The 15,774-nt window shown below is 37.7% G+C and overlaps 2 protein-coding genes across 2 annotated transcripts in view; both read right to left on the reverse strand.

Annotated features, from left to right (window-relative positions):
- Positions 1–15,774, reverse strand: part of Adgrv1 (adhesion G protein-coupled receptor V1) — a 496,777-nt gene that overhangs the window by 257,512 nt on the left and 223,491 nt on the right. The gene's annotated exons all lie outside the window — the stretch shown is intronic.
- LOC125340011 (methylthioribulose-1-phosphate dehydratase-like) lies at positions 988–1,959 on the reverse strand. Its single transcript, XM_048331391.1, has one exon. The coding sequence runs from the start codon at positions 1,910–1,912 to the stop codon at positions 1,184–1,186; it is 729 nt and encodes a 242-aa protein (XP_048187348.1). The 5' UTR covers positions 1,913–1,959; the 3' UTR covers positions 988–1,183.

Genomic DNA, 15,774 nt, shown 5'->3' on the forward strand with positions numbered 1-15,774 from the left:
TCCAAAAGTAAAGGATTTACAAGGATTCAGAAATTTCACTTGTGGGGCTGGGAATATGGCCTAGTGGCAAAAGCGCTTGTCTCGTATACATGAAGCCCTGGGTTCGATTCCCCAATACACAGAAAATGGCCAGAAGTGGCGCTGTGGCTCAAGTGGCAGAGTGCTAGCCTTGAGCAAAAAGAAGCCAGGGACAGTGCTCAGGCCCTGAGTCCAAGGTCCAGGACTGGCAAAAAAAAAAAAGAAAAAAAAAAAAGCGTTCACCAGAAATTTCACTTGTAAAATCTGGGCAATTCTAGGAAAGAGGAACAAATCAAGATGATTATTTGCCATCTGCTTTGGCATGGGGGGAATAAATACAATGCAATGTAGGGTCCAGTTTTAGCTTAAAGTTGAAACTAGTAGTTTAGTTTGAGAAAAACATGAAAGGTGATTACTAAGATGTTCTCCAAAGAGTACCTACAGTGATAAGGCAACAGATAATATTGTAAAAATGACACAGCCACTCTTGAAGAGATCATGATATGAAAAAAAGAGAAGCTACAATTTCATGACCCAGTTGTGCTGGCAGTAATGACTGAAGCCAATGGCTATTCAAGATTGGAATGAGCTCTTAATTATATATTTTGTATGAATTTCTGAGTGTTGTTTCTCGTCTCCTGTGACTTTAGCCTATATACACAAGTTCCTTAGAGAAAAAAGGCTCTTATTTTCTACATGTGAAACACAAATACAAGGACCTCATCATGTTTAAACAGGTAAGTAATAAGTATACCCAAAGGCCTGTGCAGGCACAGGTGGAGTTTTACCATCTCGAACAATAGCTTTCTTGAATTTCCTGAATGGGAAATACTGCAAAGATGAATATTTAAGTCCATTAGGACAAAAAAGTAAGTATATGCATAGTGGGGAAAATAGACTATGAAATTATCTGGTTGTAGGTTCAATTTACAAGCTCCATTAGTTTCTTTTTTTTTTTTTTAAAGAAAAACCGTTATTCCATTGCCTTATTGCTTAAAATTACAAGAATAAAGCTAATTCTCAATGTCAGAAGAGACGGTGACCATTTGTAGTATTTAGTGACAAATTAATGGCATCACTAAAAACTTCGTTTAAAAAATAGACAAGTTTCACTTAAGTAATAATTAAGTTGAGATTTATCTCTATAGATAAACTTACACTTGGCTTACACAATTCCATTCTCTCCAGCTGGTAGCTGTGTAGGATTGAGTCCTACTCTCATCATTGATATGGCAATATCAAACAAATAGTCATAACACTCACACATGGTTTTGGCCTTCTCCCATGTTTCCCCCCACACATATACTCCATGGCGCCTGACGAGTACCGCACAGGAGTCCGGGTACTCATTCATTGCTTGAGCCATCCGTTCTTTAAGGTCTTTTTCCTCAGGAGTGTTCTCAATAATGGGTACCACTAACATATCATCATACCTATAATATCCTCCTGAGGTACATTTCTGTATTCCTTTAATCATCTCTTGATGTGTAATTTTAAATTCTCGTCCTGGGAAGAGAAGGGTGGCCATGACAGCAGCTTTAGAGTGGGTATGAATCACTGCACTTGCTCCTCTCATTGTGTAAGCATTCATGAAAAGAGGGGTACACTGGCTTTTTTTAAGCTTCTTAGATGCTGGAGGTCCACTTAGGTCCTGTTCGTTTATATCACACACGAACATGTCTTCTGGCTGAATTCGTTCCTTTTGCACTCTGGAAGGAGCAATGTAGATTTCATTGCCATGCTTCAAGCTAGTTCCTCCTCCAGTCCCTGTGACCCAGCCCAAATGGTAAAACTGTTTGCAAAGTTCTGGGATCAGGTATCTCGGATGTTCCTTGTCCTGCGCGCCACATGGCCGAGAGCAGAAGTCGCCCTCAGGAGCAAGGCAGCCAGACATGGTCAGGCCCCGGAGGACACGCAGCCCCCGACCCCAGATCCTAGATACTCCGGGGGCTCCACCAGGACTAAAGTCCTCCATTAGTTTCTTGGCAAGGAAATTCCAGGCAAGGATTTGTTTTTTAATTTCCATATCTCTAGGTTAAGTAGCCAATATCTGTCCAGAATAGTGGTTCAAAGCCTAAAATCTGAACTACTTGGGAAGTAGTGATCAAAAGATCATGCTTGAAATGGTACAAAACATTTCAAGACTCCATCTCAACCAATGGCTGGATTTAGTGGCTTGCACCTGTCATCTCAGGCTATAGGAGAAGTGCAATGTTTGGGCCCAGTGGCACAAACCACCAGTTCAGGTGGACATAAAGAAGTGATTTTCAATGCAGGGAAGTCTGAGTATAAAGTGAGACTCCAAATGAAAAATAACCAATGTAGAAAGGAGATGGCTGAGTGGTAGAAGTGGTAGAATTCCTGCCTAACAGGCAAGATGCCTTGAGTTCAACCCTAGTATTGTCAAAGAGAAAGAAAAAGAAAGAAGAGGTGAAAAGAGCCAAGGAGGGAAGAAAAGAGAAGAATGAGAAAAGAGGAGAAAAGAATACAAAGGTAAAAATTCTCTGATTATAGAGGATTCAATAATCCTTGTTTATGTCTCCCATGCAGAGTGAAATTTTGTTGCTGTTGTTGGTCATTGGGCTTGAACTCAAAGTCAGGGCACTCTTCCTGAGCTTTATTTGCTCAAAGATAGCACTCTACCACTTTGAGCCACATGCTACTTCCAGTTTTCCAGTGAGTAATTGGAGATAACAGTTTCATGGCCTTCCCTGCCCTGGCTGGTTTTAAACCACAATCTCAGCCTTCTGAATCACTAGGAATGCAGGGATGCTACCAGTACCCACTGTATTAATAGCTTTCTTTCTGTTTGACAGTAAGCATATTCCCATCAAAGGCACTGTCTACATCTGAGAGAACCTGCAGCCTTCCAACATATAAGGAATGTAGAAGCTCTCCATTGGTTTAGTCCTTATAAAAGTATAAAAGTTGGTCAAAGATTTTTAAATGCCCTTCACCTAACAATTGATGACTCTCTTTTCCAAACTCTACATGATTTCCCTATTTATTTTCCAAAATTTGTGTTGATACCTAGAAATAGATGAAAACTAGTCCACATTTAAAAAAATCTTTGCACAGAGTACATTATAATTCATTTGGACCAGCTTGTAGAACTCAACCTCTCCTGTGATATTCAGTGGAAAAATACATTTCTTAAAAAAAAAAATCCTAGGACTTTTAATAAAGGTTTGTAATTAGACAAGCCTATTAAATGGTAGCACATTTAATGAGTACTTAAATAAGCTTATTAATAGCCTAATAATTAGATCCTTTCACACACACACACACACACACACACACACACACACACACAAATGTCAAGCTAACAGGGTCATAATTTCTAGCAATACTGGTTACCGGTCCTGTGGTCTTAGTTTTTTTTAATTCTTTTCTTTGAAATTGATTAATCCAGAGATAATAAGCAAATGTTGTGAGCCCTTCCTGGAACTCATCATTTCTTTTCCTTTCAAAAACTGTGTGGGTGGAATCCAGTAGTTTTTAACAACATAATGTGATTGATCCAAGAAATACAAAATATTCCACGAATTATCCACTAAACATGAAATGCACAGAAAGCTCTTTACATTGATCTTCATCCTCCTGTTCTTGTTCTGTTAATTGCAGATGAAAATATTATTCAGCCATGAAGACAAGGATTTATCACAGAGTCGATAGAGCATAGCTTCCTTAAAGAGCAAAATCATATACAGCTGCACATCTATGCATGCTTACCCAAAAGAACCAGTGAAGGTGTAGAACAGATTAAATGAATAGAAAAAAGATGGCAAAATTCTGTGTTTCAATGCCAACTGACTCATAAGGGTAAAATTCTGCTGAGTAATATCAAAAGTTCTTGTCACATTATTATACAAAAAAATGGGCATAGGGAAGGTAACTATTGCTTACGAAGTGTGATGCTCAAAGTGAGAGATGGCTCCAGAATCAGCCTCTGACTGGCATGTTGCTAGTAGAAGACTTTCAAAGATTAAAAAGTAAACCCAACTGATGCCGATGAGTTGATCTGAAATTGCCCCTCCCAGCTCCTGCCAGCCCCAACATCTGGATGAGAATTTGAAGATAGTGTCTGAGAAATTCAGAAGAAATTGAGGAAAAACCATACTTCCTTTGATGGGGATAGGGGAGGAGGGGGACACAGTTTTACATTACTAAGCAGATTTAAATCATATTTCTTAAGACTAAAAAAAATCTTAAGGAAAAATTAACAAAATATCCCATATGTCACATTGTCTTTGTTTTTGAGAATGAATACTACTCTTCTTTCTTATTCAAATAGTTCATTCTTACTCTCACCTTGCTCACTGATGTTTCTCTTTTGCAAAATTTGCACATTGATAGCTTTCGAATGTAGATGAAAAGCTGTGAATATAAGAGCGTTACTCTCCTGTGTATCTCAAAACAATTTCAGGAAGGAGGCATCTCTGTTTCACTCTTGGGTATGGAACCCTGTAAGGCTAAAATCACTGCTGGTGGGCACTCCTTTCCTTTTCTTCTCCCTACAGACAGGGTCCATATGAACAAAATGCCTTTCTTCAACTACTCTGATGTCTGCAAACTTATTTCCACACTTTGCCCAATCCAGTCTCAAGAGGTGAAGTAGTCTTCTCTAGGGAGGAAACTACTTCTGTGTGGCTGGTCAATGGTTTCTTTGCTTATGTGTTCTAAGTCTGCCAAAGGAATATGGTTAGTATTTACTCTAATCTATAAATGGGAACAAGTACAAAGGTACAGCAATAAAGAAAAAGTAACAATCATGCCACACGCTGTATCCAATTTCACACTCTTAGCTCATCTCCATATAAATATCCCCATACTCCTTAGATTGCAGTTTTCTTGAAGACATGATCGTGATATATTGGGGTTGGTTACTTGGTTTGTTTAATATCACATGAAATTTATAAATGATTGTTAACACAGAAGTATCTTTTAAAATATATTTTTGCCAAGCCAGGGTAAATCACATCTGTAATCCTAACTACTCAGAAGGCTGAGATATGAGGATAGAGGTTCAAAGCCAGCTTGGGCAGTAAAGTCCATGAGATTCTTATCCCCAGTTAAGCACCAAAAAGGCTCAAGTGGTAGAGCAGTAGCACTGAGCACAGAAGCTCAGAGACAGCACTCTGGCCCTGAGTTTAAGTCCTAGTACCATCTCACACACACACACACACACACACACACACACACACACACACACACACACACACACAATTTTTGACTTGTTATAATTATCCCCAAAGAAGTGCTAAACAGATACTATTCAAAACTGAGATCCTAACAAACATGTAATGTTATAACACTAAGCGCCTCTTTGGGTATGATTTATTTATTTATTTAAAAAACAAAACAGCTTTCCAGTGGTATTTTAAACCACTTTATTTTAGCTTTCTAATTTCATGTTAAGGTTAAGCAGTAAACAATCTTTTCTCCAAGTTGCTTCCTCTCTCATGGCCATGACTGACGCAGACACAGCTGGAAGGGAACCCCTCCAAGCATCAGGCCGTGTGCATTGTACGTAACTTGGCAGGCACTTGTAAACTCCAGAAAGTAAATCAAATATCAGTGGTTGATTGTGAAGCTGAATTGCTTCCTCTTTCCCAGTTTCTCACAAAAGTGTTTGAATTCAGTTTCCCTTCTCCCAAACAACAGCCAATTCTGACGGAAGTCTATTCTCTTAAGCTGGTTTCTACTTAGGAGAAATTGTTTATATTGTTTTTCTTAAGCCTATTAATAACTTAGGCAAGATTTATATATGCAAAACTTTAAACAAAAACATTAAATATTTTATTTAGTATTTTCACTATATTTTTCTATAGTCAGAATTTTCTCTTTACTTCAAGAATACGAATTCAGTAGTAAGTTCATAAAGAGTAAAACTATGGAAAATAGACATAGGATACATTTCCGAATGTTACGCAGATGGTGTTTTCACAGGTTTACTGTATTTTTTTCCCTGAAATTCTCCATTAGGACTTACAAAACCAAATTAACATTTTAATAAATTTTAAATGACTTTGGAGATCCCTAGTATATGATTTCAGTAGAATGAAGTTGATTTAACATTGAAGAATAGACTTTACACTTCATTTCTTTTTCTGTTTCTTATTATGAACTAATAACAAAGGGCTTACTGGGATTGTTGTGAGGAATTCTTGTTTGAAAAATGAGATAGATTTTTATTCCAATGTATAATGAGTACTTCAATTTACAAGTCATTAGCTCATTACATCAATAAAAGATCAAAAACTAAAACAATGCCTGAAGACATCTGCCACCTGAAGGTACAGAGATTTCTAATTCTTCCATAAACAACTGTGTAGGATTGGATATTTTGGCCTTTTCAGGTTACAACGTCCACATCTTTCTAAGAAAACTTGTGAGAAATAGAACCAAATTACCCCCCTAGATATACCTATAGGAGTTTATTTCCTATTGCTTTCTTCAAGACCAGTTCAACTCTGATCTGGACAGGATGTTCCTTCTCCTCCAGTTCCTCACTAGAAGCAGTAGCTATCTTTCTTCATCAGCAACCTTTACCCAGTTAGGCCAACCAGTTTAGTTGCAAACTAAACAGAACACAATTCAAATTAGAATAATCCTTCCTCACCACTAATCCTGCCAGACACAGCCCATTCCTCTGCCTTTACTAATGTCTGTATTTTAATTATATATACATTCTATCTGATGAAGACTTCTCATCTTTCAAGAGAGCTTAAGCATACTAATCATTATAAAGATACTCCTAACCCCAGCTCTTATCCTGATTGGAATTAATAACTTCATTTTCTATTACTCCAAAGGTAGGCTGCACAGTCAGAATCTCATATGCTTAGTCTATAGTGTATTCACCTATTTGCTTATCATCTTGTATTTCATAAGGCATAAATTTCTTGAGGGTCTCACTTATCTACTTGTTATGCCTTGATGTCTTCAATTCCTAGGAGAAGGTCTGGTACATGATATATGATACTAAATAGGTAGAGAATGAGAACAGTGACTGGCTAATGTATACATTGGGATTATTATAACACAATGTTCTTCAACTGTGTTTCTAAGAAATTTCACAGACATCCTCTCTTTTTGTTACCTGGAGAATCAGTAAGTTTTTCACATAGAAGTGGTATACAGACTTGCTTTCCTTCATCTGACTTTCCAATATTCACACAAGACTTTTCAATAAAAGACCTTGACAAAAGCTTTCAAAAGAGCATTTTTTAAAATCTTTTGAGTAGAAGAGTGCACAAATGAGGATTGGTTGTGCTATACGAGGGCAATTTTAATGGGGTCTCATGAGTATCTAGTCACTTAAAAGTAATCATAAAAAAAACCTGACTTCAAACACTGACAACCCAGCTACTATGAGTTCCTAGGGTTAATCTCTTTGTCTCTCTGTGGAATGAAGAACCTGTGCTAGCCATGCTCACACACCTGTATTTATCCAAGTGAAGATGCTTATGATGCCCTTCTAAAATAAATGTTTACTGAACAATTTCCCAGGAAGATTCAGAATAGGGAAGAAAAGTAATCAACACTTGTAGTTTTTTTTTTTTTTTGGTTGTTGTTATCATTAAGGAGTCAAAGGAGTTGCCATTTAACAAAGCAGGTTAAGAATAAAATGTTTTAATCTTTTATGTAATGTTTTCCAAGGTATAAAACTATTCCTTAAATAAAAGATTTAAATATTAAAATATTGTAGACAGGGCAGATATTTGTGATGATAATGCTTCATTGTCTTTTTAAATTGTAGGCATAACAAGGGATTCTTTAGTTACTCACAGGTGAAAAGGTTTTTGGAATGGGTTACCAGAAGCAACTCAGAAACTCACAACTATAAAAAGAACCTGGTATTAGAACTAGGAAAGTGAAAGGGAATACCAAAACCAAGAGACGCAGGATAAAAAGACAAACGACTACAAAAGCAATACTTGCAAACTGTTTGGTGTAAATGAATTGAACAACTCATTGGGGGAGAGGGGAAGGGGGGGAAGGGGAGGGGGAGGGGGAGGGGGAAGGGGAGGGGGAGGGGGAAGGGGGAATGAGGGAGGAGGTAACAAACAGTAAAAGAAATGTATCCAATGCCTAACGTATGAAACTGTAACCTCTCTGTACATCAGTTTGACAATTTAAAAAATTAAAAAAAGAATTCTAACTGGAAAAAATAAATTTAACATTGTAATCTATTAAAAAAATTAAAAATAAATAAATAAAAAGAACCTGAACATAACAGAATTGTTCATTACATTTAGACATATTACAGCATGTCTGGACATTTCATCTTAGTCCCAATCCTAACAACTTTGTCCTTAAACCTTTCTTTTCTTTTTCTTTTCTTTTCTTTTTTTTTTTTTTTTTTGCCATTCCTGAGGCTTGGACTCGGCCTGAGCTCTGTCCCTGGCTTCTTCTTGCTCAAGGCTAGCACTCTACTTTTTGAGCCACAGCACCATTTCCAGCCTTTTCTGCTTATGTGGTGCTGAGGAACCAAACCCAAGGCTTCGTGCATGCTAGTCAGGCACTCTACTGCTAAGCCATATTCCCAGCCCCTAATCCTTTATTTTATTTCCCTATATTATTTAGCTATTACAATTAGTTAATTTCTATTATGAATGTCTATACTTAACACATAAATTTGTTATTATGGAATATGGCAATATCTTAAGAATTTCTTTTCTGTAATCCACTGTGTATCATCTGTAACCTTGCCTTTCAAACATAAATAACTAAAACAACTCTAAAATCTATACATAACTAAAATCTATACATAATCTGTTCTGCAGCTTCAAAACTCTGAAAGCTTTCTATGAAACTCACTTGCAGAAGCTTCTGTCTGAATCCAAGTGTGTTATTTACAGAGTTGGCCTTATGCTTTCATTTCCCCAACCTTCTCCACCATGTATCTTTGTTACCTACTTTCAAGAGTTTCTGAAAGAGGGAGAATGTGTTTTAATGTGAAAATCTGTAGAAGTCCAGGTAATAGAGTCCACAGGAGCCAGACACATGCACACATGCATGAATTTGGCCTGGACTCTTAACTTCCCTTCTAATATTTTTTTCTGGCAAAAGAATTCTACATTGAAAACATTTAAATTGAAAGGATATAAATAAGTTATTCATACAATGGAGATAACAGTAACCTTAAGTGTAAGATTATGAATAATCTGCCAGGCATGGTAGTATATAACTGTAATCCCGGGGAGGCAGAGATCAGAAGTATCACAGTTTCAGGTCAAATGGGGTAAAAAGGGGGATCTCCTCATTGCAAGGTAGAGCTGGTAGAGCTCCATGAAGATGCCTCCACTTGTCTAAAGTTGCCGCCCAGTACCTGCATTACCTAGGTAACTGGCATACCTAGAGGCAGCCACCTTCCCTCACCTGGCCACCTCCCAGACCTGGACCTTACACTCTCAACCAGTAAATTCTACTAGGTGGTACACACTTGTGATCTCACCTACAGTATAGGTATGAAAGTGATAGTCCAAAATCAGCCTTAGGTAAAAATGTGAGACCTTTTCCAAAAACTAAAAGCACAAAGACCTGAGGGCACAGCTTAGGTGATAGATAGCCCTGAGGTGAAGAAATGGCACATGTAGATGGCACACTTTCTTTCTTTTTTTTTTTCAAATTTTTATTATCAAACTGATGCACAGAGAGGTTACAGTTTCATACGTTAGGCATTGGATACATTTCTTATACTGTTTGTTACCTTGTCCCTCATACCCCCTTCCTTCCTCCCCCTTTCCCTTCCCCCCACCCCCGGAGGTGTTCAGTTCACTTACACCAAACAGTTTTGCAAGTATTGCTTTTGTAGTTGTTTGTCTTTTTTTACCCTGTGTCTCTCAAATTTGGTATTCCCTTTCAATTTCCTGCATCCAATACCAGCATACACGGTTTCCAATATACTCAGATAAGATTACAGAGATAGTGTAGGTACAACCACAAGAACATCATCAATAATAGAAGCTACATATACACATGGGACATTGAAAGTAGTTACAACTGTGATATAACAATTGTTTCCATAACATGGAGTTCATTTCACTTAGCATCATCTTATGTGTTCATAAGGGTATAGCTATTGGGCCTTGTGATGCTCTGCTATGACTTGCCTAAACCTGTACTAATTATTCCCAATAAGGGAGACCATAGAGTCCATGTTTCTTTGGGTCTGGCTCACTTCACTTAGTATAACTTTTTCGAAGTCCTTCCATTTCCTTACAAATGGGACAATGTCATTCTTTCTGATAGAGGCATAAAATTCCATTGTGTATATGTACCACATTTTCCTGATCCATTCGTCTACTGAGGGGCATCTGGGTTGGTTCCAGATTCTCGCTATGACAAATTGTGCTGCGATGAACATTGTTGTGCTGGTGGCATTACTGTGATTTTGTTTGTGGTCTTTTGGATAGATACCCAAAAGTAGGGCTGCTGGGTCATAGGGGAGTTCTATATTTAGCCTTCTGAGGAATCTCCATACTGCTTGAGATGGCACACTTTCTTAGCAGGTATAATAAGGTCTTGAGTTCAAACTCCAGTATAGAGGAGAGGGATGAGGAGGAGGAGATTTCTTTAAAAGGTCTTATTTTTAAGGAATATTCATGACTATTAAGGTGTTCTTATTTTCATGAGAAAGTGCTGATAACCTATTTCAGAAGAATGATCTTAGGAATGAACCTATAATTTCCTTCATCCTCCTTATTTTTCTTACATATTTAGTTTAATGAAAATCAAATATGCCCCTTCACCAAAAAAACGTTTCATGGATACTAGAAATAGTAAAAAAGGAGACAGACAGCTTAATCTAATGGAGTTGAAACATTTTAAGATATAGGAAGTAGGGAGGGATAAATGGTATAGCATAGAATAGCAATACAAGGTAACTTAGCTATTGATATAGCAACATTGTATATTGGAGGACCATGGGTAGGCTTTGTCTGAGGTTATTAAATAGAAGTGTGAATTAAGTGTGTCTGGATGAAATATGAATAAGCAATACCTTGACAAAGAGATTTCCAGGCTTGGGCACTAAACAAAGCCAGGATTTAGGGCAAGCAGGGACTGGGTGTGTCTCTGAGGCTGGGCTGGGTGAGTGGGGGAGAAGCTGAAATCAGAGGAGGCAAGGCCTCACACTAAGGCAGAGGGAGGTCATACAGTCCTCTGCTATGCGCAATAAATCCCTAAAGGATTTGGGGTGGAAGAATGATTTGAGCCCATTTTGTATTTACAAGGACACTCCAGCTACTCAGAAGAGACCAGATTACAAAAGAAGAAACCAGAATAAAACCATGGGGAGTCATTGTAATCTATTCTAGGAAGGAGATGGTGTCGATAAGCTTGGTAACCATGAAAACTGAAAAAGAGGCATGACTGGAATACACATCAGAAGGACAGAGAAAAAAATTTACATTCTCAAATACACTTAACTCCCTGAAAGTTATTTTTCTTTTCAGGAAATTCCTATTAAAAACGTTTTAATATAGGTAAACATTGAAAAGTTGGCCAGAGGTTGATTTCTGAATTCAGGAAGGAGTAAAAGAGAACAAATGAGAGTGAGGTGGGATTTCCAGGTGGGTCCTGGGTTTGCTGTGGGATTTCTAAGTTTTCATGCTAAAACTCACAAGATTACTTGTACATGCCACTGCCAGTGAAAATTTGGCCCACAAAAGACCATTGGGTGTAGATATGTGACCTGAATGTGTTTCAATTTGGCAACCATATTCACCCTGAGAACAAAACACAATGCCTGAAACCAAGTTCCACCCCATCCCTGGCAGAACACAGAGTATGTGTTCCTGGGAGATGACACATCAGGGTATTAGCCAGAACTAGGAGCCTATAGGGAAAGCTGTTTCATTTTTATGATGACTGTTATATTGAGGTTTTATCTTTTGGCATGGTATATGATATACCAAGAAATCGTCTGTTCTCTGAGGAATTTAAAGCCCAGCTAGACAGACAAGCTATTAAATATTATATATGCTGATGGTGGGACAAGAAGGTACGCTCAGAAGGCTGAACTTCCTGAGCTTATATAAGTATGAATCCAAAGACTACTCATGGAAGGGCATTTCATTGGAAAGATTCACAAAAGGAAATACGATTTCTGAAATTTTCAAGGAGACTGGAGAGGGCCCCAATAGCAGGCCATGTCAAAACTTCAAGAAGACATTGGTAACATGCTCCACTGAAGTGGCTAGAATAGCAGCACCCGTGCTCTGAGATCACTGTGGGCCTGAGTTCTGGAGTTGACAGACTTTCTTGATGTGGAAATAGGAGCAAGTATGTAATCTTCTGAGGTCTTTCATGGGTTAAGGCCAAAGCAACGTAATAAAGATGACGATGAGGAGGAAGACTAACTCAAAGGTATTATAAGGTATTATGGAGCTGGGAGCCAGCACTCACGCCTGTAATCCTAGCTACTCAGGAGGCTGAGATCTGAGGATCTCAGTTCAAAGCCAGCCCAGGCAGGAAAGGCTGTGAGACTCTTATCTTGGGAAAATCTGGATGTGGTGCTCAAATTGGTAAAGCACTAGCTTTGAACAAAATAAGTTTGGGGACTGAATTCAAATGCCAGGACTGGCAAAAACAAACAAAAAAAGATTACTTGTTATTGTAAGTGCTTATCATAGTGGCTAATTGTACTGAGTACTTCATTGGATAAGTGTCTGGGCTGGGAATATGGCCTAATGGCAAGAGTGCTTGCCTCATATACATGAAACCCTGGGTTCAATTCCTCAGCACCGCATATATAGAAAAAGCCAGAAATGGCGCTGTGGCTCAAGTGGAAGAGTGCTAGCCTTGAGCAAAAGAAGCCAGGGACAGTGCTCAGACCCTGAGTCCAAGTCCCAGGACTGGCAAAAAACAAAACAAACAAGAACATTGGATAAGTGTCTCTATATTTTTAAAATACAAGTTTTTTTTAAAAATCTAATATAATATATATACATACAAAATAAAACCACATTTTAGTATATATTTAAATAGTGATCAGTAATATTTATATGATTAAGTTGTTGACAATTCAATACAAACACTTAGAAAAATTCTCTGATTGGGGAAAAAAAACATCTCTTTCAAATAGAAAGTAAACCACTGGAGATATGTACTCTGGATAATGAAGACCAATGGAAAAGCCTTTGTAGGACAGTAGAGTGAGAGATGTGGACAAAAACTTGAGAGAACCAGTTGTTAAAAGTGGGACGGGGTGGAAAGACTCTCACCTCCTTTGTAGTTGATTCCAGAAAGCTAGAGTACAGAAGGAGGCTCAAAGAACATCACCAATGTTCACTAAAGGGAAGGCAAGGGCACCTGAAGGGCACCTCAGGTTGCCAGGTAGCAACAGCCATTCTTGCCCTGCTCCTTGTAGCCTGGCTGCCTGGGCTTGCTTTCTGCTTTCTGAATAAGAGCTATTATTATCTGCCGTTATAACAAAACTCTTTACAGTAGACATTCTCATTACTTTTCCAATGATTGTTTTTTTTTCACTGTAGCTCAGGAATGTTACCCATTTGTCCTTCTAATTTCAAAACCGAGGCTGACCCAGATTTGTTATTTAAAGTTCTTTAGAGCTACCATTAAAAATTCATAAAAAACATTTTCTTTTCATACACTGAGTTTTCTTAGTTAGAGACATCAAAAGAAGTCTTTTTAAAAGTCAAGGATTGTTTTTGTTTCTGAAGTTTTAGAAGATTCCAAACTGGTATTTTTTGATAAGGTCTGGATTTGCTTCACAATTATTCCTACTAACAAAAGCCATGTTGCAAACATGATAATGCCACTGGAGCCTCATTCTTAGTGTTACTCACTATTTCCGTTTGCAACTTCAGCACTTGGGAAAGTTTGGATTTCCCAATAGTGTGACCATGAAACTATTTTTACGTCTTCAGTGTTCACTTACTTCCAATTAAGTAAGAACAGTCTGAGTTGAATTCTCAAAGCTTACTAAGAAGAAAAATGAAGCTGAATGTTATCATTAAAAGGTGATTTTAAAAAGACAAGTTTGATATATAGTGGGAAAGGTATATTTAAATTAAGAAAAATTATATATGCATACATCATATTCTTCTTGGTGAAATTTAATACTCTAATCACTATTCATCGTGCATGCCACATAGTATAATATAGACAGAAGTATAAAACTATTTATAAAGTGCTAGCTATAAATGTATTTCATAGCTGATTGCAAGTTCACATGGAGTTCAACAATAATAATAATACCAAAAATGTGGGAGGATCATTGTCATTTGTATTGAAGAAACTTAAGGGGGGAAAGGTAGATCTAATTATGTCCTAGATATAATGTAATTAGGTTAGGTGTGCAAGTTGTGGGTCCTTTGCCTTGAAGTTAAAAGACATCAAAGCAATCAAGCCATATAAATACAAACATGGACCAATGGGAAAATGTCCTAACTTTTATTATTCGTTCATAGAACTTCTACAGAAAGTACTCTCCAAAAAAGAAAGTACAAAAAAGGTTGGTGTAGACTTGTCCCTTTGGAACTCAACCAGGAGCCAATTTTGGCAGCAAACTTTCTGTGACTGAGACCACACCTCTATTTCCTCCCTGTCTTTTTAGACAGCCAGACTTCTCCTACCCAGTTATCTTCTAAGAGCTTCTTCCACACCCTCTCTTTCCATTTTTGCTTCCAACTTTTCTGCTTCTCATCATCTCTCTAAAGGTTATCCAGAGACCTTGTTCTTGTTGAATGTGAGAACAAATCTACCATCTGAAACCTTTTCCCTTCCTTGATTTTAAAAAATTCACTACACTTCAATTTTCTTCAAAGGATCCTTTCTATTTCACAGATGTGGAATTTAAACATATGGGTTTTAGAGCTGGAAGAACTTGGGTTAAAATTCTTCTTTCCTTTACATTGTAACTATGGGGATTGAGGCAGGTAAATGAGTCTCTTTCACTCTCGTTTTTTCCATCTATAAAACAAAGATGATAAGGGTACACATCTCATCTGGGATAAGTGAGGCAATGTCTGTAAACCACATATTGCAGTGCCATAAAGTCAAGCCTTTAAATAATTGTTTGTAGTGTATAGTCACAGGTTCTGCAGAAAATCTGGCCTGGAGAACTAATTTTAGAACCTCAGTCTTCTGCATTTATGCAGCCAACATCCACATTGCTAGCTTGATTATTCTATGAAACTTCAAACTCCTCAATCCCCAAATTACACATACCTATCTACAGCCTTTCCAATCTAAGACAACTGAAACCACCAGTTCACAAACACCTTAACATCATCTCCCCCCTTTGGTGAGAGAGTAAATTTCATTAAATTTTCCTCTTATGAGGCAGCATAACATAGTGATTTAAAGCAAGGGCTGGTGCTCACTGCTGTAGTTAAATGCCTGCTCTGTTACTTCCCACCACGTGTCCAGGACAAGTAATTAAATGCTTTAGGGTACTATTTCATTATCTATAAAACAGGAATTTAGGAACTCTGTTAATACCTACTTCTTTTTCCCTACCTTACATAGTACTTATCAAGCATTATATTAAGGTTTATTAAATAAGATCTTACAATGTGGTCTTCTTACACAATTTTGTAAAGATAGTAGACAAGAAACTGCAATACTTCCATCAGGCAAGAGAGAACGGATTTATTGGTTTTTGTTCCTTCCTTTGAACTTTCATATCCATCACATTGCCCAATATGATATTCATCATAACCAGAGAAGAGTAAGTTTCCACCTTGACTTTTTAAGCTAGTCTCCCTAATGCTAGCCTCTTCT

Source organism: Perognathus longimembris, chromosome 22, assembly GCF_023159225.1.
Source record: "Perognathus longimembris pacificus isolate PPM17 chromosome 22, ASM2315922v1, whole genome shotgun sequence".
NCBI lineage: Eukaryota > Metazoa > Chordata > Mammalia > Rodentia > Heteromyidae > Perognathus > Perognathus longimembris.

What these genes read in the sequence shown, in the direction of transcription:
- LOC125340011 (XM_048331391.1), bottom strand. Translation starts at nt 1,912, where the DNA reads ATGTCTGGCTGCCTTGCTCCTGAGGGCGACTTCTGCTCTCGGCCATGT.